The 23,668-nt window shown below is 41.1% G+C and overlaps 1 protein-coding gene across 1 annotated transcript in view; it reads right to left on the reverse strand.

The window, feature by feature from the left end:
- Positions 1-18,088: 18,088 nt before the first annotated feature.
- The window catches only part of PRKCI (protein kinase C iota), an 83,016-nt gene continuing 77,436 nt past the window's right edge, over positions 18,089-23,668 (reverse strand). Inside the window, exon 18 of the mRNA XM_046658671.1 lies at positions 18,089-20,743. Coding sequence (XP_046514627.1) covers positions 20,656-20,743 — 88 coding nt within the window. The 3' untranslated portion in view covers positions 18,089-20,655. The remainder of the gene's footprint in view (positions 20,744-23,668) is intronic.

Consider the following 23,668-nt stretch of genomic DNA (forward strand, 5'->3'; position numbering starts at 1 on the left):
GTATGCAGTTCCTCTCGCATACAAATGTAAGGGCAATGTCCACCTTATAAATACTAAGATGACTTTCAAGGTTTTTGTACCAAGAGTCTCAGAGCTAAGAGAGAGGAAAAACCCTGTTACTATTTCCATTTTTCTTGTCCATATAATTTAATCAGATAATTTGGTTAAGGAACACATATCCATTCTGTTTACTTCAAGTCACTACGAGGTAGGGGATTATGAAGAGACCTGTAAGTGGAACCAGAAAGTCCTTAGGCTCCTAGGTAGCCTGCTACTCTCTTCTTTTACTCATCACTTTGAATTACACGGGGCGTCTTTTCATTTGAGCTCTTTCCATGTTTCTACATTTAAGTTGTCAAGAAGGAGACCCTCATGGGCTCAGAATGTCTTTCTAAGCCAGACTATGCTGCTCAGGCCACACCTGGGGATGACAGCCACGGGTCAGGTAACAACCTCTTGCCTAACCTGCAGGAACAGGGGGTCGTGAGTGTTAAAATGTGACTGCCTAGAAGAGCCTTTGGAGAAGGCGTCTTCTTTGGAGGGAATGCAAACAAGCAGGCACTAGAAGCATCTAGTATACCATGAAAGAATTAGATGGGAAAAAGTCTCTCTCTCTCCTTAATATATACTGAAATTCGGGCCACCCTTCAAAGCTACAGTCAGTTCCCAGATCTTTTGTGAAGCTCTGCCTGTCCATCTCAGCCTTTCCTAATCTCACAATCGTTTATATTTACCACATGATGTCTTAGAATGTAATTTAATGAAATTAGGTCTTCGTCTGTATTGTAAGATCTGGCAGGTCGGGCACTGCATCTTATTCATATCTGTATCCCCCACAGGGCTTGGTATGCTTCCTTTATGTAGTACTCTCAGTAAGTATTTGCTCTTGACGATGCATAAGTTGATCCAGTCAGCTTTCCTGCTAACCCACCAAATACATTAATAATCCTATCAGCAAGATCCTGAAACACTCCAGAAATCTTGGGTTTTTGTAGTAGTTTCCTGCCACATTCTGATATTTCTCTAGTATTTGGGAAGAATCTCAGAATTATTTTTAAATTGAATAAAACTCAACCAATCACAAGGAGGAAAGAAGTAGATTTCCTGTCTCTTTCTTAGGCCCCTAATTCCCTCCCAACCCTTTGCTCCCTTCCAGTGCCCAGGAAAGTCTCTGGTAACTGCAAAGTCTGAGATATACCTGTGTGTATAAAGAATGCCCTTTGGAGCCAATCGATGTTGCCACAGCCTGTCCACCCTGACTGGGGCACTTCTGACTCTCCACCAGGATGGATTTCCTGTCTGGCTGACACCCTTGGTGTACAGATTCTTATCACTAAATCAACACAGTCAGGCTCCTCAGGGACTGCCTTTTTCCTGGTAGTCCATTTTCTTACCCATTCTTGCTTTGTCAGTTTGGTAAGCGTAAAATTTTTAATCCACTCTGACTAGGCACTAGAGTTCTCTGCTGACTGTCAGAGATGGATATGACCAAAAGTTGTACTTCCAAGAAAAGTCTAGATTCAGCTCACATATAGGTTTAGGTCTACTGCAGGGATCATGAATTTGGCTAAAGGAAATAGCCTAGCTGTGCTTTTTGGGCTCCAGTGTTCCTTCTCTCTTTCTCTCTCCCTCCGTCTATCATTGAATTTGAATGTCTTCAGACAGAGCACATGTTTTTCAATTTACCAAGTCCCCAGCCCTCCCTATCGCTGGCCCTGGCACACATTTTCACACTCAGCAATTACTACCATTCAGTGTCCAACTACCCTGGATCTTCCTTGGCTTTGAAGACTGAGAATGACTCCAAGGCCCCACATACAGCAGGCTCTGTGACAAACCAGAGGGGACCTGGGCATCTACATTAGCTTTCTGACTGTATTGTAAAGAGGGCCACCCCTGTGGGATAAAGTTGGTGGGATAAGGAAAGCAGGCAAAATAACCTCTCTTTACTTTGGTACACATCTCTAAACAACAAGTCCTTTTAAAACACAGCCACATTACCAGTGTCATACTTTAAACAATTAACAATAATTCCTTAATATTATCAAATGTCTAGTCAGTGTTCACATTTTCCTGGTTGTCTCATAAGGTTTTGTTTGCTTGTTTTTATAGTTGGTGTGTTTGAATCAGGATCCACATACTGCCCTTGGGTATGTTTCTTGAGCCTCTTAATCTATAGCTCCTCCTTTTTCCTATATTTTATTTGAGGAAGAAACTGTGTCATTTGTCCTGTAGAGTTTCCTATGTTCTAATTTTTCATGATTTTGTTGACTGCATCCCTATAACGTCAATTTATCATGTTCCTGCTCCCTCTATTTTCCATTATAGTCGTAGGAAAATCTAAAGACTTGATCACATTATGTGTGATTTGTTGGCAAGAATATTTTACTGGCCATGTTGTATACTTCCTATTTACACCACGAGACACGTCATGTCTGCTTGTCTCTCTTTTTTGTAATATTAAGATCGATCAGTGTTTCCAGGTGTTGTCAGCCTGATCCATCTATTGCAAAGTTCCCCATCGGTTTTTAGCAAATGGTTTCAGTAACCATTGACGACCGTTCCTGGATCCATTATTTCATTAGGGGTTGCAATATCATTTATTCCCTCCTCATTTGTTAGCTGGATATGTTTTTTAGAAAGAAGAACTCTCCCTCACAGTCTATTGTTTACCTAGAGGTACAGTTTTTTTCAGGAAAGGCAGAATGTTTGCTTCTTTCCTTTTATTTACCGTTTTTCAGAATAATGAGCATCCTCCAAAGATGACCAAAGAGTGTTTCTTTTTCTATTTGTGGTTTTGATTTTTTGTATCCTTATAAACTCGTGGCTTTTAGCATATTTTATATATTTCAACCCATTACAGTTTGTTTTTGCTCAAAATGTTCCACTTTTGGCCATAGGAGTTTCTTTGGTTCTTAGAGACGAATGATCCACAATCGCGTAAGTGTTTACTTTCTCATATGACTAAGAGCTACTTTCCAGAATTTACAAAATGATTTGTTATGAGTTACTTAAATCTGGTATTTATAGAACAAACTAGTGTGTTACTAGAGTTTAAGAAGACTTTACATTCTACCACGAAGTCTGACTGTCAAGCAGATGGTTGGAGTCAGCTCCGATTGGAGGAAGGACTCCCTCTTCAGTGTGTCATTGGTGTTGCCCTGGTCGTGGTTTCCAGATGCTGCTATTTTTGTGAGAATGCTCTGAATTTTACTCAACAAGACTAAGGCTGGAAAACGTCGTTCCCACTACCTGATAAGCAGCCCTACTGAAAAAATAACATCTGTGCCTTCCTGAACCCTCATCAAAAGGGAAGTAAATGAATAAAAGTATAAACCCACAAGAACAAAAAGTGCAAAAGATGAGGACAAAGGGAAATGTGGGGCTGATGGGATGGTCCCGGGATGACAAGTGCAAGAGGATGAGAAATGACAGAAAAATGACACACTTTCTAGTATGTGAACGTATCGAGAGAACCTTATTGTGTGGTGAGAAGGTTTGAAGACGAATGAGTGATAAATAGGTAAATAGAAAACTAAGCAAAGTTTTTTAAGGTACTTACTAACTCTGGAAAAAACAAAAAGTTATTCAAGAAATGAAAATCATAATACAGTACTTGGCTCTGCTGTGAATAAATTAGCATTGTCATAGTAATGTACATACTCTATTAATAACCAAAATTGTGAAACTGTGATATAACTATATTGAGAGAAGGGAGGGGTGATAAAGTGTATATGTGTGTGTGTGTGTGTGTGAGAGAGAGTTGAACTTTCATCTTCCATCGTAGGAAGTCCTTAGGTAATATATATAACTCAACAACTTCAGAAATAGGAAGAACACATATTTAGAAATGTGGGGGCAAATGTGAGAAAAAACAGCTTTAAAAGTTGAAGGCGAGGTGCCAGCCCAGTGGCGTAGTGGTTAAGTTCACATGCTCCACTTTGGTGGCCCAGGTTCACAGGCTCAGAGCCCGTGCGCGGACCTAGCACCACTTGTCAAGCCACGCTGTGGCAGCATCCCACATAAAACAGAGGGAGACTGGCACAGTTGTTAGCTCGGGGCCAATCTTCCTCAGGCACACACACAAAGTTGAATGTGGCTCTTCCTGGGAAGTGGGAATCTGGAGCCTGGAGTGGGACAGGGACTTTTATTTTTATTTCTATTTGACCTTTTAAATTATGTAACTATGTATATTTATTAATTAAGATATTTTTCATTAAGAATTTACCACATTTCTATGTATCTCTAATTCACATAATTCTGCTGCTAGGAAATTAATCTCAGCCAAGATTTGGGTTCCCCCTCCTTAAGGTCGTGCGAGTCCCAGTTGATCTCAGGTGTGTATTCTAGAATATATGGGCAGGTTCTCTGGTCTCTAGTGCGCAGAGGTCCCCATGCCTTGCCCAAGCTCATAATCTCTTCAGTTCTTGGCCCAAACTTGGGCAGAGGAATCTTTCACTGCCCTCAAAACTTAGCGTCTCCCAACTCTTGTCGTCAGAAAGTCTTTTGCCCATTGGGGCCCTATGTGGAGTGGGACTCTATGCCCCTCTGCTCAGAGAACCTGAAAATGCAGGCACTGGCTCCTTCTCCGCTGCCTTCTTCCCCGAACCTTCCTTTCCCTCCTCTTAATGAACTTTTAGAGGTCCAGAGCCTGTCTCTCTTTACTGCAGCAGGGGTGGTGAGAGAAGGTACCAAGCGGCACCTAGGGTGTGCATTAGTCCCTCCCCAACAGTCTCTGATTCGAACAATTGACATCCTCCCAACTTTATGTAAAGTTCTATGTAGAGACCTTCCCGGCTCAGTCTCAGAGCCTCTCCCTTGACTCCTCCTCCTCTTGCCCACTCCCCGAGAAAATTCTGCAGGGGCTGCTCAGGGGAGGCTGCTGTTAGCCTTTTTTTCTTACTCATGTTGTTACATTTGAAATGTTTTACTTTGGTTGTACTTGTATAATCTGTGTATTGTTACAATTTTTATTGTAATTTTGTTTCTCTCCAATTGTAATCAAGAAGTTTTCCTACTCCCCAAGGGACTGTGACAAATAGGTCCTTTGCCTCATCAAGACCCAGTTCTAAGGGAGCAATTTCCAAAGGGGCGTGTGCACACCCCAGAGCTACTGGTGGTGATCACTGGAGCGTGGCAAGAAGATATTAGGACTTCTATTCATATGTGTGCTTTCTATTTTTTATGTTTTCTCATGCATACAAAGTATACTTATAAACAAAAAATTTACATATTTGGGGTGGTGCGTTCCCAAACGTTTTTTTCCACTGAGGAAATGTGTGATCTAAGATATTTGAGAGTATGTTCCAGGGCAACACTGTCCACTAGAAACATAATGTGAACCACAAACGTGAGCTCCATATGTAACTTTGTCTTCCATAGCCACAATTTTAAAAAGTAAAAAGAGATGAAATTAATTTTAATATATTTTACTTAATCCAATATGTCCAAAACATTTTCATTTCAACACGGAATAAATATAAAGATTATTAATAAAGTATTTTACATTTTTTTCCCCCTAAATCTTTGAAATCTGGCATATAGTCTACAGTGACAGCTCATCTCAGTTTGGACTAGACACGCTGCAAGCTCTCAATAGTATGTGTGGCCCAGCGCTGCTGTGTCAGACAGTGCAACTCGGTGGTTTTAGAGGGTGTCTGAGATGCGTCCTGACTCTGGAACTGCTTCTAACGATGGCCGACCTCCTGACGATGGGAGACCTCCTGAAGTTAAGACAGAGCTGTACCTGCTTCAGATCCACTGCACGTCCAAGGCAGTAGGGAGAGGACACCTACAATTCTTAAGCACTTTGACATCCTTTTCATTTCTTTTTCTAGCATCCTCTGTGAGATAGAGATTATTAAACCCTGCAAACAGAGACTCAGGTCACAGGCCTAGTCAGAATCCCAGTCATCTTCATTTAAAGCCCTAAACTGCAGACTCTTCTGAACGACATTCCAGTCCCTCCTCTAAAAGCTGCTGAACTGACTCCACTCACCGTTGCGTAGCGCTGTTAGCTGTCGAGACAGCTTTCATAGAGCAAGTGAGCAAAGCGCAGTCAGATCACAGGACGGTCACGATGCCCTCCCCCACCCCCTGGAAGAGCAAAAGATGTAGATGATACCACCGGCCCTTCTCCTGCCCTCTTAGACTCTCCAACTGTGCACTGTCGGATTTCCCAGCAGGGTACCTTCCTGGTTGGAGCTCCTTCGTGTGAAGTCAATCTGCAGTAGATTAATTAAACAACTATATCGATTTTCTCCATTCTCTAGGGTACTTCTAAAAGGGTTCTATTCTTGAAGCCCCTTCTCTGAGTTAGCAGAACATTTCCCCTTTACAAATGTGGTACTTAGTACTTTATCACAGTCCTCCCACCCACCTCCACCTAGATGTCACCCCCTCACCATCGCTTGACAGAAAATCTAACTCTTTGCCTTTCCCAAAAGATGGTCATGACAAGAGAAGGGGGAGGGAGTCCTGCTGGTTCTCAGGTCATGTTGATTTAACATCTCATGATTTATGCATCCTGGCTGTCTTGCTGGTAGATTTTCATTTTTGCATCCTGCTAAATACCTTGCAGAGGTGTTGTTCCTCTTGATTAGTTAATGTTTGTAAGGCACATTACAGATGAAAGTGCTGTGTCAGTGCTAAATACGAACACCCGGGTCTCCTCAAGCTGTCCTTTGTCTGTCTGCGCAGCGGTTTGCAGTATAACACAAATCGTGCGAGATCCGCGTTTGGAAAAAAGCTGGGGCATTCTCGCCTGAACTGCAGACATTAAAATATATATATTTGGGAATTGAGAGCAGCAATAAACACAGGGCATTTTACATTTGCAGTTTCCTGACTCCGATGTAGCAGTGCTTTCCCCACTTAGTCAGAGCGCTGTGACGGTGGGGAGTGAGAAAAAACCTTCCTGTGAACTGTGCTGTCTTTGTGGTAGACCCTTCACCTCCCTGACATGTAGCAAGTAATAAGTCATTTTTTTTTTGTTCATTGAGTGGGCGACTGAAACAATTTAGCTGCATTTCCAATGTGTCTGAGTAGGAAAAAAGATTCATTTAAAATTACAGCATGTTAAATTAAGTGTTGAGTAATGTTTCACTAAGAAAAAATTTTAAATACCAGTTTCATGTGCTTTTGTTAACATAGTCACTAAACCTGAGTTTATCAAATTTCTAAATGTGTAAAGAACCGTGTTAAGCATCCTTATTAAGGTATTGATTTCAATGGCCTATCTCTGAACACAAACAAAAAATGTTTTCTTTTAGAAGCTTGAATGGCTTTCCATTCTTTATTGTTTTCTAATGCTCGGTTTTTAAGCTAGGTTTATATTTTAGAATAAGAAAACTACTTGAAATAGAGCAGAGAAAGTTGCAGGTTTCTGTTTTAACAGTGAGGATTTAGGAAAAATGTGACTTTTTTGGTACCTTGCATTTTTTTATAAACAAAAAATAAAATATAAACTTACAGCCTAAAACACATTTTATACTTCCTCTCAAATCCACAAAATGGCTGTTACTTGCAAGTAATTTACAGTGATGTTCATGAATGTTATTTTAGCTAATCCAGATTCCATTCTAAAACAATAGCAAATTATACTTCAGCTTTAAATTGCTTTTCAATGTAAGAAAAACCTAGGTTTATTTTTAATAATCAAAATTCCTGAATGCTCCAACAGGATCCTCAGTCAATGTAAATTTACATAATTCATCTCCTTCCACTCAACTTGTTTTTCTATAATTAGTTCAGCTGTCACCAGGGAGCCACATTCTTGTGGGCAGGTAGCTATGGGTACAGCAGGCAGGCTTCAGTCAAACATTGCCTCTTAAACCATCCATCAGTTCTTTCCCCTGATTTCAAATGTGTTGGGTTCTGTAAAGAAGAATTTGCTTCCTACCTAACAGATCTCCCTTTCCAATTTTGAGTATCATTCCATAACTTATCATTCCTTCTCCAGGTCCACTTAGCCAAAAGATATTAAGGAGTTGCTAAAGAATTTCTTGGTCAAGCCAACTTTTAGCCTGTTTCCATGCTATTTGTCTTTATAGTTGCCATATTTTTTTTAAGACAGATCTTCATTTTAAAATGTAGTTATAATAGTGTTAAAAACACAGCCCAGCCACATTATAAGCAGAACGACAAAGCAAGCTTCAGAATAGTGTAGTAAATACCTAACTTTACCTCTTTCTGGTATAGATAGTCTTCAAGCTGCCTTTCTCATTAGTTTTTGATACAGTCTTTCTCAGGAGTGCTGTATATTTAGCCTTTTTATTGTCTGTTCTATCATCACTTCATTTGTAATATTTATTTTAAGGACTGAGTAGCCAACATTTTAAATCATCTAAATCTTCACTACAGAAAGAATTTCCCTTAAAATAATAGATTGATGAGGAAAAAGCTAGTATTGATAGTATTTAGTGAGTGCTTAGTATGTGCTAGGTGCTGCACAGCAAACAAAGAAGTATATACGTGCCACAATACTTAGGGCATCGCAAGATATTCGTTAAATACAGACCTAGGGTTTCCAACTTGCATGGGGACGAGGCTGGCAGATCACCTACATAAAAATCCCACCATTACAAGGCTGTTGACATATGTTAAGTGACAAGTGAAGGATTCTTACTAAATGTGTTTTATGTCCATATGTCTTCTGAATTGCTTGGGCCACAGACAGTTTTCAGTTAGGGAGCTCCTCACAGGAAGGAGATGGTGAGGCCCCAGGCCCCTGACACAGATGCAGTCTGGAGTTTGGGGGAGTGACAAGCTGAACGTCTTCAAATGTGAAAGGGATAGCTTCAAGAAGGCCAAACCAGCAATCAGCTAGGAGGGAGGTCCGATGGTGGTGAGGGAAACAAAAGAGGAGGCCAAAGTGCCAAAGCCAAAGGGAGGCCATCAAGGGCAGTGTCCTGGGCACGGGGCATCAGGAGAGGGGCTCTGAGCCCCAGTGCTGTTGTCCCCATTAGGAGGAACAGAAGGGGACTCAGAAGACACATGAGCCAAAAGCCAAGGAGTCCAGGGGGCAGCTGAATAAGGGACCAGGAAACTCGGCAGATCCTGATAGCGAGGAGGGACCGGGAGTCTGAGGCCAAGCTGACCGGGAGCAGGGCATGGAGGAGGGCAAAGAAGGAGCTGGAAGTCCAGCTGAGCCAGGGGTGGAAGAGGGAAGTCAAAGGGGGACACAGAGCTGCAGTCACCAAGAGAGAGTTGGCTGGTGAATCTCTGAGTGTCAGCTCAGGACTTCCCACCTGAGCCTTCTCAGCCGGAAAGATATGCTGATGCTCCCTTCTCCACTGACTCCGCTCAGTCTCAAGAAGCGCTGTCCAGCACGGTGGAGGCAGCCGGCAGGCCACCAAAATCTATTCCCCTCTTCCTCCTGGGCACAAAGCTGGCTGACACTCCTCAGCCTCCTTTGCTTTAGGAAAGGCCACAGGACTGGGTTCTAGCCAAAGCAATGTGAGCCTAAGAGGCAAGTCACTTCCAGGCCTGGCTGGTCACACCTCCCCATAAGCATGCCTCCCTGCCTTTCTCCTTCCTATGGTTTGAAGGTGGCAGGGCGAGGATTGGCCTGGGTCTCTGAATGTCCATGGGAAACAGCCCCATCCTCCCAGCTCCGGACCCAGAGCATCCATCCTGGACGGTTAGGAGAGGAAGAAATAAACCTCCATCACCTTACGAGTCTGTCTGTTAGAGCAGTGTAGCCCACCCTAAGTGATAGTCAGTGGGGCCAGAGATTCATCAAGTCCCCAAAAGGGTTATCATAGTGAAAATGCCCCAACGCATCACCTTGACGTGTGTTATGTGATGGACCACCTGTGCGTACACACAGGGACTGTCTCCACGGTAACACTGGGTCCATGAGTTTGCTTGTCTGTCCTTTGTTTGGAACATAGAAGATCTTTCTATAGATATATAGAGGTTTCATATAGATGGTGTTAGAAATGGCAGTTGGGTCCTCACACCTACACCTGCTTAACCTACAATACCAAAAGCACTGGTTCAGTACAGCCCACCATCATTTATAACATCTCTTTGCCTGTCAGAGGGTGAATAAAATAGGAAACAGGGAGGGAGAAATTAGACATGGCTTCTGTCGGGTCAACATTAAGAGAAGGGGATTTTGTGATGTTCTTCCAGGTTTCAAAGGAGACAGGCGAGCCTTTAAGTCCCAAAGGCCCAAGAATCATGCCAGCAGGGACAGCACGAATCTTAAATGTAGACCTGGAGGTGGCTATCAGAGGACATTAATCCTCACAATGCAAGAGGTCTGATTTTTTAAAAATAAGTTTAGGAGTGACTAAATTAAAAAAAAGAAAAACTTAACAAACAGCAAACAAAAGCAAGGCAATTCCAAATTTTTCCTCCAACCGCAGAATGCCTGTTTCCCTTCCCATGTTAGTCACAGAGATGGGGCATGAAGTAAGACTAGCGGTTCTTCAGGTGGTAAAGGAGGTGGGCAGCGGGGCGAGGGCAGGGAGAGAGAAAGGGGATTCTGGGTGGGACATTCTCTGCTATCTTCCAGAAGGCCCACTTGAGGACTCCCAAGGGCCTGGGGGGAGACCCTGCAGCTGTGTGCGCTTCTGGGGACAAAGATTCTAAACTAAAGGTGCAATGTCCCTCTTTCCATCCCCACCACCCCAACCCTATGAAATTCTATCACGAGGAGCCTGGAGGACAGAACCAACTGCACATTCCTCTGGGTTCTGTGAATATTGGCTTGGAAGAGCTTCAGAACTGGACTCTCCCCACCCTTGGCCCACGGCGAGCACCTGAGTTACCTCGGTGAGCTCCGTGCAGAGACAAGGGCACAGCTTCTTGGAATCGTTGTGATGGAGAAAAAAATATGTTCTCTGGGTCATCGTTTCTTCTCCCCTGAGGAGAACTGACGTCCTCCTCTGTGGGCCAAAGAGAAGGAGCAAAATGTCCTGTTTACCTCCAGAGGTCGTGTTGAGAAGCCATCCCGTCAGAGGCGCTCCGACAGTGGGTGGTGGGGAGATTAAGGTCCAAATTCCCAGAACAATATTTCCCAGATTTGCCATCCATGTTAAACTCGACTCCAAGTGGCTTTTGAGTATTTCTGAGAACCAAATCCGTCTTCAAAGTATGAAATGTGCTGCCATTGAGGATTTTCAATAGGACTCACCTTGTTATGGCGACAGAGGCAATCCACACACAATATTCTCCTCTCCTGAATTCTTACAAAACAGAAAACTAATAATCACTGAAAATTTGTCTACGCTTTTCAGTCTCTACAGTATTTCAGGAGTCCCCTTTCCCTTGATTTCCATTTATTACCTGAATAATTGGGGGCCTTCTCTAAAAGCTTCTATTTACATCAGTGCTGGGAAATCCCACAAAAGCCCAGAATGATTCACCTTGCCAACTGCAGAGAAAAGCTCCTCTAGCCCAGGTCAGCGTTTAGCGTGTGGGTGAAGGCCTTTCCCTAATGCAGTTTTCCAAGCTTTATTAAAGCACAAAAATCATCTGCGTTGTCTGTGAAAAATACCGGTTCCTTAGTCCCAGCTCTGCAGGAGCAATGGAAGCTTCCTTGCAAACCTCTAATGGTGAAACCACGAGCCAGTGGGAGCTCTCTCTTTCCAAAGCACAGAGCGAATGTTTGTTCATTCACTAATTTATTTATTCGTTTAATAAATATTTCCAGAGGGTCCCTGTACCAAGCATTGTTCTAGGCACTGGGACTGCAATAGTAAATGGAATTGACATGGCTCTTGTCCCCATGGAACATACAGATTAGTGAAGGGGACAGATGACAATAAAATAAACGAGGAAATATATAATTACACATTGTGAGAGATGCTGTGAGTAAAATAAAGAAAATGTGATGATAAGAGTAGTGGTGAGATCCACCAGACAAAGTGGCCTTAGGTTGTCCTCTCTATGGAAGGGACATGCATGCCAGAAGGATATAAGGTGCCCTCCCTGAGAAAGGGGAGGAGAATACAACAGATGTGAGGCCAGCATGAGTTGAGGTCCTTAGGTGGAAACAAGTGGTAGGAAAAAGACTGAGCAGAAAGAAAGGATGGGATTTGGTGTTTGATTGGATGTTGGATCCCTCCCTGGCCCATTGAGACACAGAAGTTGTCACTGATGGCAGGCCTTAGGGTAGAGCAGAGAGCCAGGTACCAAATCTTCCTCAAATGAAACGGAGTAAGCAGGAGTATGTTATATGACAAAGAGGCCAAGCCACATAGCATGAACCCCAAAGAAGTAGGGTTTTCACACACAGGTGAAGGAATAATAGTCTGCAGTGACATTAGGAACGGAGAATGCTGAAGGCTGGGAACCTACAGGAGAATGCATAGCCTCCCCTTGAGAGCAATGTCCTCAGGGGACAGTCAGAAGGGGAAGGAAAGTACAAGGAACAGGCTGAGAAATTTGATGCTCATTTACCCAGGAAGGAAGGCCCCAGTGCACACAGGAGAAATGCTAGGAGGGAAGAGGGAGGTTGAGCTGGGGAAGGGCGAGAACAGAGAAGAACGGGAAATGAGAGCGCAGGGCAGGCTACCTTACTGGTGTCACATCTTGGGTGGCCACCACAGACAACCAGCATATGAGCATAACGAACTCCAAGATGTCTCAAAGAACTAACCGGAGCAGTCACCTATTAGACTAAAGGTGCGTGTGTGTTTGGGGGGACCCCCTGGTTTCCCAGAAATCAGCAGCATCCTGGACTGCTCGATTTGAGGGAGTCATAGCTGGGTGAGGAGGCCAGCCACAGGATTATTTCACTGGGCAGTCTCACATCAAACGCTGGACCTAGGATCAGTTTCTAATGGGCTACCACACAGTTCTGAGTGCTTGAAAGAAAGGGGTCCTGGGCTGTCCAAGAGAGTGTAGTTTGTAGGTCTGTGAAGTGGGAGGTTCAAATCACGGAAAGAGAGAGTGCAACATCATGGGAAGGCAGGGTTGAGGCAACCAGAGGAGGGACTAAGGCCTTAAACAGACCTACGGAGATGGCCACCAAGGAGTTAACAAGACAGAGTTTGAAAAACAGTGCATTAGTTGTGCGTAATCTCTCAGAGGCCAGCCCTGGTGGTCTAGTGGTTAAGATTCGGCGCTCTCACCACCATGACTCAAGTTCATTTCCCGGTCAGGGAACCACATCACCCATCTGTTGGTTGTCATACTGTGGCGGCTGTGTGTTGCTGTGAAGCTGAAAGTTATGCCACTGGTATTTCAAATACCAGCAGGGTCACCCATGGTGGACAGGTTTCAGTGGAGCTTCCAAACTGGGAAGGAGGACCTGGCCACCCACTTCTGAAAAACTTGGCCATGAAAACCCTGTAAACGGCAGCGGAGCATTGTCTGACCTAACACCGGAAAGTGAGAGGACGGTGCAAAAACAGTGGGCAGGTGACAGATTTTAGAGAAAACTTCATCTAAACTGTCTTTAGAGGCAATAGGCACTGGAGCCATATGGACCTTGAGTAAGTTAATTCACTTCCCTAAATCTCCACTTTTTAAAAAAATTTATTGAATGGTGATAATAATATATATTCATACAGCTTAGTGGTTCTCAAAATTTAACTTGAGACTAGCCTGAGATGCTAAGGATTTCAGTTCAGTAGCCCTGGGTGGAAGGGCGGTCGGGGGAGGGGGGTGGGGGGCAGGAAACACTGTCACGGGGATTGTTAGGATTAAATGGGACATGTGCAAAATGTTTAGCACATGCCTGGCCCATGTTAGCTACTAAAATCCATAAATAATATTGCTATTTGGGTGGATGTAGCATCAAGGAGCAACTTTCTTTGGGAAACTTAACTTCCTTTGGCATCACTGAAAATCAAACAGAAGTGAGAACGCCAGGGCTCATTATAGTTACAAGGTACAAGCTTTGCCCCCATTTCGAAATACAAAAAGGAATTCTTATAGTTCCTAGTTACTCTTACTACCAAGTTACAACGTGCAGATTATAAAGTGGTGTCAACACACAAGTCTGAAAAAGTTGTTGATGAAAAACCCGTGAAGGAGAAGGTGTGAGGTTGTTTAATGCAACTTACGGCACATCATATAATCAGTTATTCTAGGCAATGAAGTACGTAACCGAAATGGAGGCATGGGGAAATTAATTTCCAACAGGATTAGCAGGGAAAGGTCTTTCATTGGCAAACTGATGCTTTCAACCCCACTACACAAGTGTTTAGTGTTTGTGAAATAGCAAATGGTAAAAACTCTTCTGAAATCGTGTTTTTAATGGACAATCTGAGTGTTCACAAACACTCTTCGATTAAATTCATGAATGTCACTATTTTAATGCCATGTAGTATTTAATACGCAAAGTTCCACAACTAAAGAAAGTGGCCAATTTCTTGGATTTTTGTTTTGATTGAATTCCTCTGTAGTTAGATGCAAAATCAACCCTGGTTTTATTTTCAGCTAAAGGTCTCCTTCACAGACGGAGGAGTGTCCAGTCAGCACGAAACAAGACATGACCAGACCCCTGCTCGTACAGCCCAGCCCCTGGTACAGAACAGGTCCTCACTGTTTTGAATGAACGTGGAAGGTCTAACACCCAGAATGCTTAGAGGAGGCAAAGCGAGTCCTTGAAAACTTGGCACACTCCCAGATAACATATCTGAGACTTTCTTCAGACAAGCAATTCAAACGGTATATTGATTTTTAATAGTTCTGTAAAATTGAAGTGCACATGATCAGCACTGATGAAATCCTGGAACCTCTTGGTAACCAGCCTGGAGTGAACATACCGCCGCCTGCAGAGGGCTGAGGTGCGGGTAACTCTGACCTTCATTACAGCAAGAGACTGTCCCCTGGTGGCGGTGAGGCGACAGACTCCCCATTCTGAGATGGAACCAGATACACTGCTGTCTCCCTCCATTTCCATAGTTTTCAGACCTCACTACTTGCGGGAGAATGTTAATTTTTATTTTAATCATAGGATCTATCCTCTAACTAAAGGGATAACAATACACACTGGCTTTTTGTTTTAAATTTAAGCCAACTTTTCTGGAATGAATTTATTTTGTATATCAAAAAAATTCCCTACGATAAAAATTTCTAAATCCTGCAGAATCAGCCTAGCACTAGACACATTGTAAACCCTCCAATAAATACACGAATTAAAATTTTAAACTTAAAGAAAGAATAATTCAGCAAAATATCATCTTTGGCACACTGATTCAGATTTCCTTATTAAAATATTGTTTCAAGCTGGGTAAACGAGTCAAACTGTTCACAAATGCACATCCTTTTATGGTCCTTAAATTTAAAAATCTGACTTTTAAATAAAAACCTAGAGTGCCTAGGAAGAATTTTACTTAGAGAATCTTCTGTAAAAGGCCATAAAATGTGAGTTAGAATTAGGTTCCTGTACTTAACTACCTTTACGAAATTTTATTCCTAAATATATTATGAATAATGTAAAAAGTCACCAAGTATAGCCATTCACACTGCAGACAGTTTATACCATGTAAGTTTTAACTCCAGTTCCGTGGTTCCAGAAATCCAGAATTTCCTTTTTTTTTTTTTTTAATTTTACCTTTTTTATTTTTTTCCTTTTTCTCCCCAAAGCCCCCCGGTACATAGTTGTATATTCTTCGTTGTGGGTCCTTCTAGTTGTGGCATGTGGGACGCTGCCTCAGCGTGGTTTGATGAGCAGTGCCATGTCCGCGCCCAGGATTCAAACCAACGAAACACTGGGCTGCCTGCAGCGGAGTGCGAGAACCTAACCACTTGACCACGGGGCCGGCTCCCCAGCATTTCCTTTTAATGGAAAAAACAAAGCATCTAATCTTTCAAGGATTTTGCTAGAGCCTTTCAATAGGCTCTTTTTTACACAATTAGAATTTCCTTCTGACCAGCTATACTGTTGATGAAAACTTGAGCTAAAGCTCTATGAAGTCAGGTAAATCCATCTGACATGGGTTTTAACTTTCAGATATCCTAGAAAAGGTCACACTGAACAGCCACTTAATTCTTAGATACTAGTAATTTCATTTTCTTCAATGAAAACATTGAAATAGTAATAGGAGTAAAAATACCGTGTTAATGCTACTAAGGCACAAACTGCTGCTACACGAAGGTGAATTGCACCGCCACACTTCACATCCAAAAGTCACTCTCAAATTCTGAGCTGGATTAATTTTAATTATGAATTTCAGACATGGAGTGTACAAAATCTAAGCAGAAGCATCTGAAAATTTTCTCTCCCATTTCCAAGTAAAATTCAATTGATATTTCTGAGCGCAAAAGCCAAAAATAATCTTATTATATGCATAGTATTATGTGTATATATACTATACACTATGTGCATGTTTATACTATGGGTGTATATTGGCACCTAAGATTTTATTCTTATTGTTTCTATGAATTCTTATTGTGTATATATGAATTCCAAAAGCTTTGTGGAATCTACCATAAATCTGAAAAATGTCTAGCATGGATCAACTACATATGAATGTCAAGTAAAACTCATACACTTTCCATTGGTAAAGGGGATAAATTATCATGACCACATAGTGTATACTTTACTACATTTATCTGTCTTTTTTCTCTGGACTATTTGTTGTGGAAACAAATATCTTTCTCAGTAACTCTGTTTCCCATCTCAAATGTCAAGGACAGAAGTTGGGTTTTTTTTTCTTTTGTGAGGAAGATTGGCCCTGAGCTAACATCTCTCACCAATCTTTCCCCCGCCCCACCACCAAAGCCCCAGTACATGGTTGTACATCCTAGCTGCAAATCATTCTAGTTCCTCCATGGGGGACACTGCCACAGCATGGCCTGATGAGCGGCGTGTAGGTCCACACCCAGGAACCGAACCTGTGAACCCTGGGCCGCAGAAGCAGAGTGCACAAACTTAACCACTCTGCCACAGGGGCAGCCCTGGTTTTGTCTTTTTATTAGCCCTATTTAGTACAATGCATAGTAAATTCCAGTATATTCAATAAATATATTGAATATACTATATTAAATATAAACAATAAACTATAGATACAAACTACTTAGACTATCCGGGTTTTAACTGACCCCTGAAGTCCTAGATCAGGAGGGTAAATCTAGGAAGGGAGACCATCAAATACATCAAAAGACTCGCCGTGGGGTGTTTCCCAGACACCAACCTGTTGGACTTTAAAGACTGGAGGCTGACTTCACCTTTCAGAGAGAAACTGGTTGCCCCAGTGACTACCCGCCTTAACGCAAAATTTCCCTAAAGCTTCCAACTCCTCTTTGGCCTCCCTTTTGGTATTTTACTAACTCAAAGAAAACAACCAAATTTGCGATTTGTTCTAGGGGATGGCCTGGACAGTACTTCATTAATACTGCCTTTAACCCCATTTTTAAGCAAGAGTTGAACTTAAATAACAGACAAAGGAGATCAGTCTTTACTGTTTTAGTATACAGGCCCTAGTTCTCTGGGAAGTCAAGTAAGAAAACAGTAAAGGCGTTTAAGATTTCATTCTCTCTATGAAGGGAAGGAAACAGGAAGTTACAGTACTTCGGGACTCCAGGATCACACTTGTTCGTGTACAGAGACTAGCTACAACCAAGAAAGCAGAAGTTCTGGAACTTTAGATCACTGTGAACATAATTTGGGAGTAATTTATTCTGATTCTGTTTAAATTTGCCTCAGTTTTAAAACTAGTTAAAATGCTCTATGTTCAGCTGATTCTTTACTAATTTGTTTTCCAATCGAAGACATTCACAGAAGGGCAAGTTCAAAAATACACTGAACGGCATTTTATGAATGAATGTCTACAATATGACATCAGTACTAGCAGAATGCTGCTTTAAGTACAGCAAAACTCCAAACTCTAAAATTTTCATTTTTATTTATTTTTTCTAGTGAGGAAGATTGGCCCTGAGCTAACATCTGTGCCCATCTTCCTCTATTTTGTATGTGGGACGCTGCCACAGCATGGCTTGATGAGTGGTGTGCAGGTCCACACCTAGGATCCAAACCTGCAAACCCCAGGCCACTGAAGCAGAGCGTGCGAACTCAACCACTACACCACCCAGCCAGCCCCTTCATTCTTAATTCTTCAACGAATTTTAATATACTTTGTTCTTACACAGATTTCTGATACACTACATATTAAAAATGTTCCAATCCTGGTATTAAACATTTTATTTAGAGATTTTAAAGTTAAAAAAAAGGTACACAAAGACAGATTACATTATGATGACCAAGGCAGTATTCTACATGACAAAAATCAAAACCAAATTTAAAAAGTAAATGTACAGACACTAAACAAGCTAAATACCTGATATCCAATTCAGGCTGCATACACATAAAATGATCTGACCACATGCTTACGCAAAATTTTTTTCTCAGAATACCAAAATTCCAGCCATTCTGTCAACTGTCTTCTTCCCCTGGCAAGTACTGTGAGCAAACTTCTATCTAATATAAAAGAACTGGCGTGGCACTTAAAAACTACAAAAGACAGAACATAATTAAAAACGTTTTTGTAATGTAATTCTGTATAAAATATATACAGTAAATCTTGTTAGTTAAAAAAAAAAGATTTAAAAACAAAAGACCACCCTGAATAATGGTTAAAACATCATCACAGAAAAATGCTTATCTTTTGTAACATTATTGATAAAAACCTGATGGATTTCTTTTTTCTGAGAGGACATCAAACTTGAAGAAGTCATTCATTCAAAATTGATTTAAAAGTGTAGGTAAGATCGTGGCTCAATGTCTACCCCTGCTCAGAATGATTTACCGTGATTCTTCACTCTAATATTTAACAAGACGAAGTAAAAGAATAACTCAAAGAAAGTGTTTCTCAAAATGAGGTCCAAAGCCCCAAGAGAATTCTAAGGTGGGCTCAGTGATGTGCATTTTAAACAAACTTCCTAGGTGATCATTCTACATTTTAAATTTGAGAACTAATGCCCTAGGGAAAACAGCACCACTTAAAAGCAAGATCATAAACATATTTCTGACATAAGATGTCAGAATTTTCTAGAAGTTTACGATTTGAAGTGAATACTGCTTTTTGTTTTAAAATAAGTTTCAGGTATTAAGAGAAACATATATACATCTTAAATAAACATATGAATGTATATTAATATTTTCCTTTGAGATTTTCATTGCTTTCAGACTTAGCTATGTGAAGAAAAAATGAGTACATGGCCAGAAACTGGAAAAATTACATTTCTAATGAAACATAGCATCCAAAATATATATATATATATATAATTTATTAAATGCCTACAAATTTTAAATCATTCTAAATTTAAGACTAGATAGCTTCCCTCTAAATTAAATTTTACTAAGATTGGGCAAGTGTAAGTAATTTAAATGATTATGTTACTCTGTAAGTCCCTTTTCATAAAAAAATATTTAAACAGAAGAATGCTATCTCTGACATCCCTTTAAATAATAAATTGCTAACCACTAATATTAATAAAAAATAATCTGAAGAACTTGGCCCCTGAAACGGATCTACTCTGTATTCCATGTGTTGCCTACTTAACAAAAACTCACCGAAGGAGCTGGAACTGTGACGTGTGTGAGTGTATGTGTGTGTCCTGAACATTTATTCACGTTTACTTTATTACTTTTCTTGGATTTCACTGAAGACTCCATAAATTAGGGTCCAAAAGTATGGCTAATGTGGTTTGGGGGAAGAAACAATCATGGTTAACACACTATTCAGAAGATGAATTCTTTCCTGTATACTAAATTATAAGGAAAAAATAGTATACATTCTGTCTCCACTGGATAAATGGAATGCTTTTACAAGTTTGGTAACAAGCGAGTGCCTCATTATTTAAATCAAATCACCAAAAAACAGCTGTGGGATTTACTCTCGAATAAGAAATAAATAGTACCATTGCACTTTTTTGGATCTATTTTAAATTTCTATTTTTTTCCCTTTTTACATACTGAGAAATTTTCCATTCAATTGCATCCGGATCCTCTGAACAACATTTGCTAACATTCCAGTTAAAGTTCTGGCTGAAGGGACAAGCTGAGAAGCCCATCCCTTGATATCCTAAAGAAATCATCTGCATCAATTTTTCAATGACAGCTAATGATTTGGAATCTGATCCTTAATAAAAGATGCCTATTTTATTCCTCAAGGAGAATCTGTATTCCCTAATTCTAAGCAAGCAACACCTTTTATTACCAATCAATTTAATAAAATGTTGCCTTAAAAATCAATATTTTAATTATCCAAGGCAATGATAAAACTACAGCTAAAGTTTTAAACACAAAGAACTCAGAAACCAATAGTTAACATAACAAGTTGTTATATTTTGAATTAATCTTTTATTCCAAAATTAAACATTTAAATGACTTAAAGGAAGAATGATAAAAATTATGCGAGGCTTAGATGCAATTCCATCATGTGCCTTAATAACGCAACACTCTTTTTAAAAGCAGTGGTAAGTATTTCCTTTAAATGAAAAGGACACTTTCATTACTCATCAGTAGGCTGCTGGATTACGAGTGTAACTAATTTTGACACAATTGTCTGGAAACCAGTTTCAATTTTTTTCAGTTAAACTTGGATGTAGTAATTGACTCTTACAGACAACAACAGAAGATACTGAGTGCTTTTTTGTCGGTGGCAAATATGAAATGTATCCAGGCTGGTAACAAGTGAATCCATGCATTAAATGGCAACACGAGCAAAATGCATAGTTGAGAAATGAGGATCAGACACATTCTTCTGCAGACATCAAAAGAGGATTGATATACTCAAATCCTTCAAATTCAGACTGATCAATCTTCCTCACAATGTCACTGTTGAAAGAAAAATAAATTTCATAATCAACATTTCTTCAACTTTTAATTCAAATGGTAAAATAAGGTTAAGAAACCAAAAATAAGGCTAATTTATATAAATTATGGAAAAAATTTTTACAAGTTTTTAGATTAATCCCAAAACATTTCCCAGAAGAATCAAGAGTACTGAAAATCAAAAAAGACTAATAAACCCACAAGCAAGCTTAGAACCAAAAAGTAGTCCAAAACTGAGGACTGGGAATAAAAAAGGCACTAGTTGTCACAATTCTGGGCAATCTTAACTTTTGACCTGAGCTACACTTCTAACTATAGGTGAACATCCAGGTCCGAATTAGCATTCAATTTAGTAGTCACCTCAACAGCCAGATGCAATACGGTGAAGAGAAGGCCCAGAAGAAGTTAACCAACAGGAAAAGGCAATAGGAACAAGTAAACTGAAAGACCTGGAAAAAGGAGAGACCACCACAGGGAGGCAATGGGTCACAGGGAGGGGAGGGATTGGAATTCTGGTTAATATAGAAGAAGAGTGAGTAGTACTATCGAACATTTTAATACTTGAACGTACACACCATAGGGCAGAGCATGAAGTTACATGGGACATAGTCCCTTCCTTCAGGAAGGGATGCTACTTCACGTAACAGAAAGCTACAAGAGAAAGCAGTAGCTGCCAAGTTTCATATGGGACAAACTAAGTTCTGTTCTAACCACAGTTCTAAAGAAAAGGGTGACTTCTAGCTGGAGAAATCAAGAAAGGCAGCGTTCATTCCACAAACATTTGCTGAACAGACTCATGAAAGATTATGGTAGGTCTAGGAGAATGCAAGTAATTTACTAGAGTTGGAGCACAGGAATAGAAGGGTGTTAAGTGGCAGATGATGCTGGAAGGAAGGTCATGGCTGGCTCAAAGAAGCCAGTGATGTTTACACTAAGGAGATTCACTTGACCCATCAAAGATCTGGTTGCATCTGAGGGTGCTCTGAAAGATGGGGCAGATGTCAACAGGTACAAATGAAGAAGGAATATAGAGGAAATGGCATGAGCAAAGGTAACAGCACGCTATCGGGGAATGGCCAGAACACAGCGTTTGTGTGAGAGAGGAGTGAGAGAGAGGGCTGGAGAGTCAGGCTGGAGCCAATGGCGAGAGGCCTCAAATGCTGGCCAAGAGGATAGACGTTATCTGGTAGGCAGCGTAGGAGTTACTAAAGGTTTCTGACTAAAGGAGTTAGAGAAGTGGAATGGTACTTCATGAGGTATACAGATTGGGTTGCAAAGTAAAGAAGGAGCCCAATTAGGAGGATGGCATAATGTCCTGGGTATGATTTGAAAGAGATCTGAACTGGGCTTATGGCAATGGGAATGGAAAAAAGGGATCTGACGCAAGTGATGAAGTAAAAGGAAAAAGAGACAAGGACTTGGCAGCTGAAGGTGTAATACAGTTTATTAAGGAAAAAGGAGTCAACAATCACTGACATTTTGAATCTGAATGCAGGAACACACGGTGATATAATGAGCAGAAAAAGGTAAATAAAAACAACAAACTGATTGAGAACAATAGAAAAAGAGACCATAGAGGGTCTTTCTTTGGTTTTAGACTTCCTATGTTTAGATGCATGTCTGACAAACTAGAGGAGATGGTACACAAGCAGATGGAAATGCAGCTCAGGAGAGAGATCAGGGTAGGGCCGGGTGCTTTAGAAACCACCGCTCATTTATTCTTCACAGCAACCTCGTGAGGTGGGCAATATGAGAAGCAGCAAGCTCAGAGAAGTTACGCAATTCACGCCCAGGTTACCGAGCTGGGAAGAGGTGGCATCAGGATTCAAAGTCCTATCTTCTGATTAAATCCAGCACTCTTTCTAATACACGATGCTGTCAGAAATAATGATTTTGGTATGTATCTCTCCCTCTAGGAGACAGTAAGTTTTTTGCAAGATTGGCCTACATCTTGATCATCTTTGAATGTCTAGTATTTCGCATAGTGCCTTTTGCTCAATAATTGTTTGCTAATTTAGCTGGGAGTCATTTAAATAGCTGGTATCCATGCTACAGGGCTGGCTGCAATCTCCCAGGCACAAGCTGCATACAGCACAGAGAAGGCTGTCATGAACAGAACCACGGAGCATCCTAGTCTCAAGGGGACAGCAAAAACAGATGACGAGTAATCAAAGAGATGAAACAGAACCCGGATGGGCGGTGCCAAAGCAAGGCCATGAATGCCAAATGCTTTACAGACATCAGGACAGATGGAGACTGAACAAAACATGCTTCAAAACTTAGAAATTAAGAAGTCAATTCAACCTTCCAAAGCTGAAGGAGCAGGTTAAATTGTAAGGGGTTAAAGTTTGGGCAGTAAGAAAGTGTAAGACAATCAATGTTCACTACTCTGAAGGAGTCTGATACAGATACTGCTGATTTCTTTTTTTTTTACCATGACCTTCTATTAACTATTTCTGAAAAAGCTTAAAGATGAAAAGAAAAATGTGGTGGTTCAAAGAAGTGCTAAGAGGGGCCAGCCCCGTGGTGTAGTGGTTAAGTTCGGCAGATTCCGCTTTGGCAGCCTGAGTTCATGGGTTCGGATCCCAGGGGTAGACATACACCACTTGCCCACCAAACTGTAGCAGCAACCCACATATTAAGTGGAGGAAGACTGGCACAGATGTTAGTTCAGGGTTAATCTTCCTCAAGCAAAAAAAAGGAAAGAAAAGAAAAAAAGTGCTAAGATTCAAGGGAAAAAATTAGGATACCTGAGCATGTTTATAAGCAGAGGAAAAGGGAAACTAAAGAAGGTGGAGTAATGGAGACAAGTGACAAAACGAAATCTGGGAGGAAACTTGTGGAAACAGGTCCAGGAAAAGAGGAGGGTGCCCCTTGAGAAAGAGGGACAGCCTTCCAAGAATAGGGAAGAAGAGAGAGGTTGAGAAG

This window comes from Equus quagga, chromosome 4, assembly GCF_021613505.1.
Source record: "Equus quagga isolate Etosha38 chromosome 4, UCLA_HA_Equagga_1.0, whole genome shotgun sequence".
In the NCBI taxonomy this organism is placed as follows: Eukaryota; Metazoa; Chordata; class Mammalia; order Perissodactyla; family Equidae; genus Equus; species Equus quagga.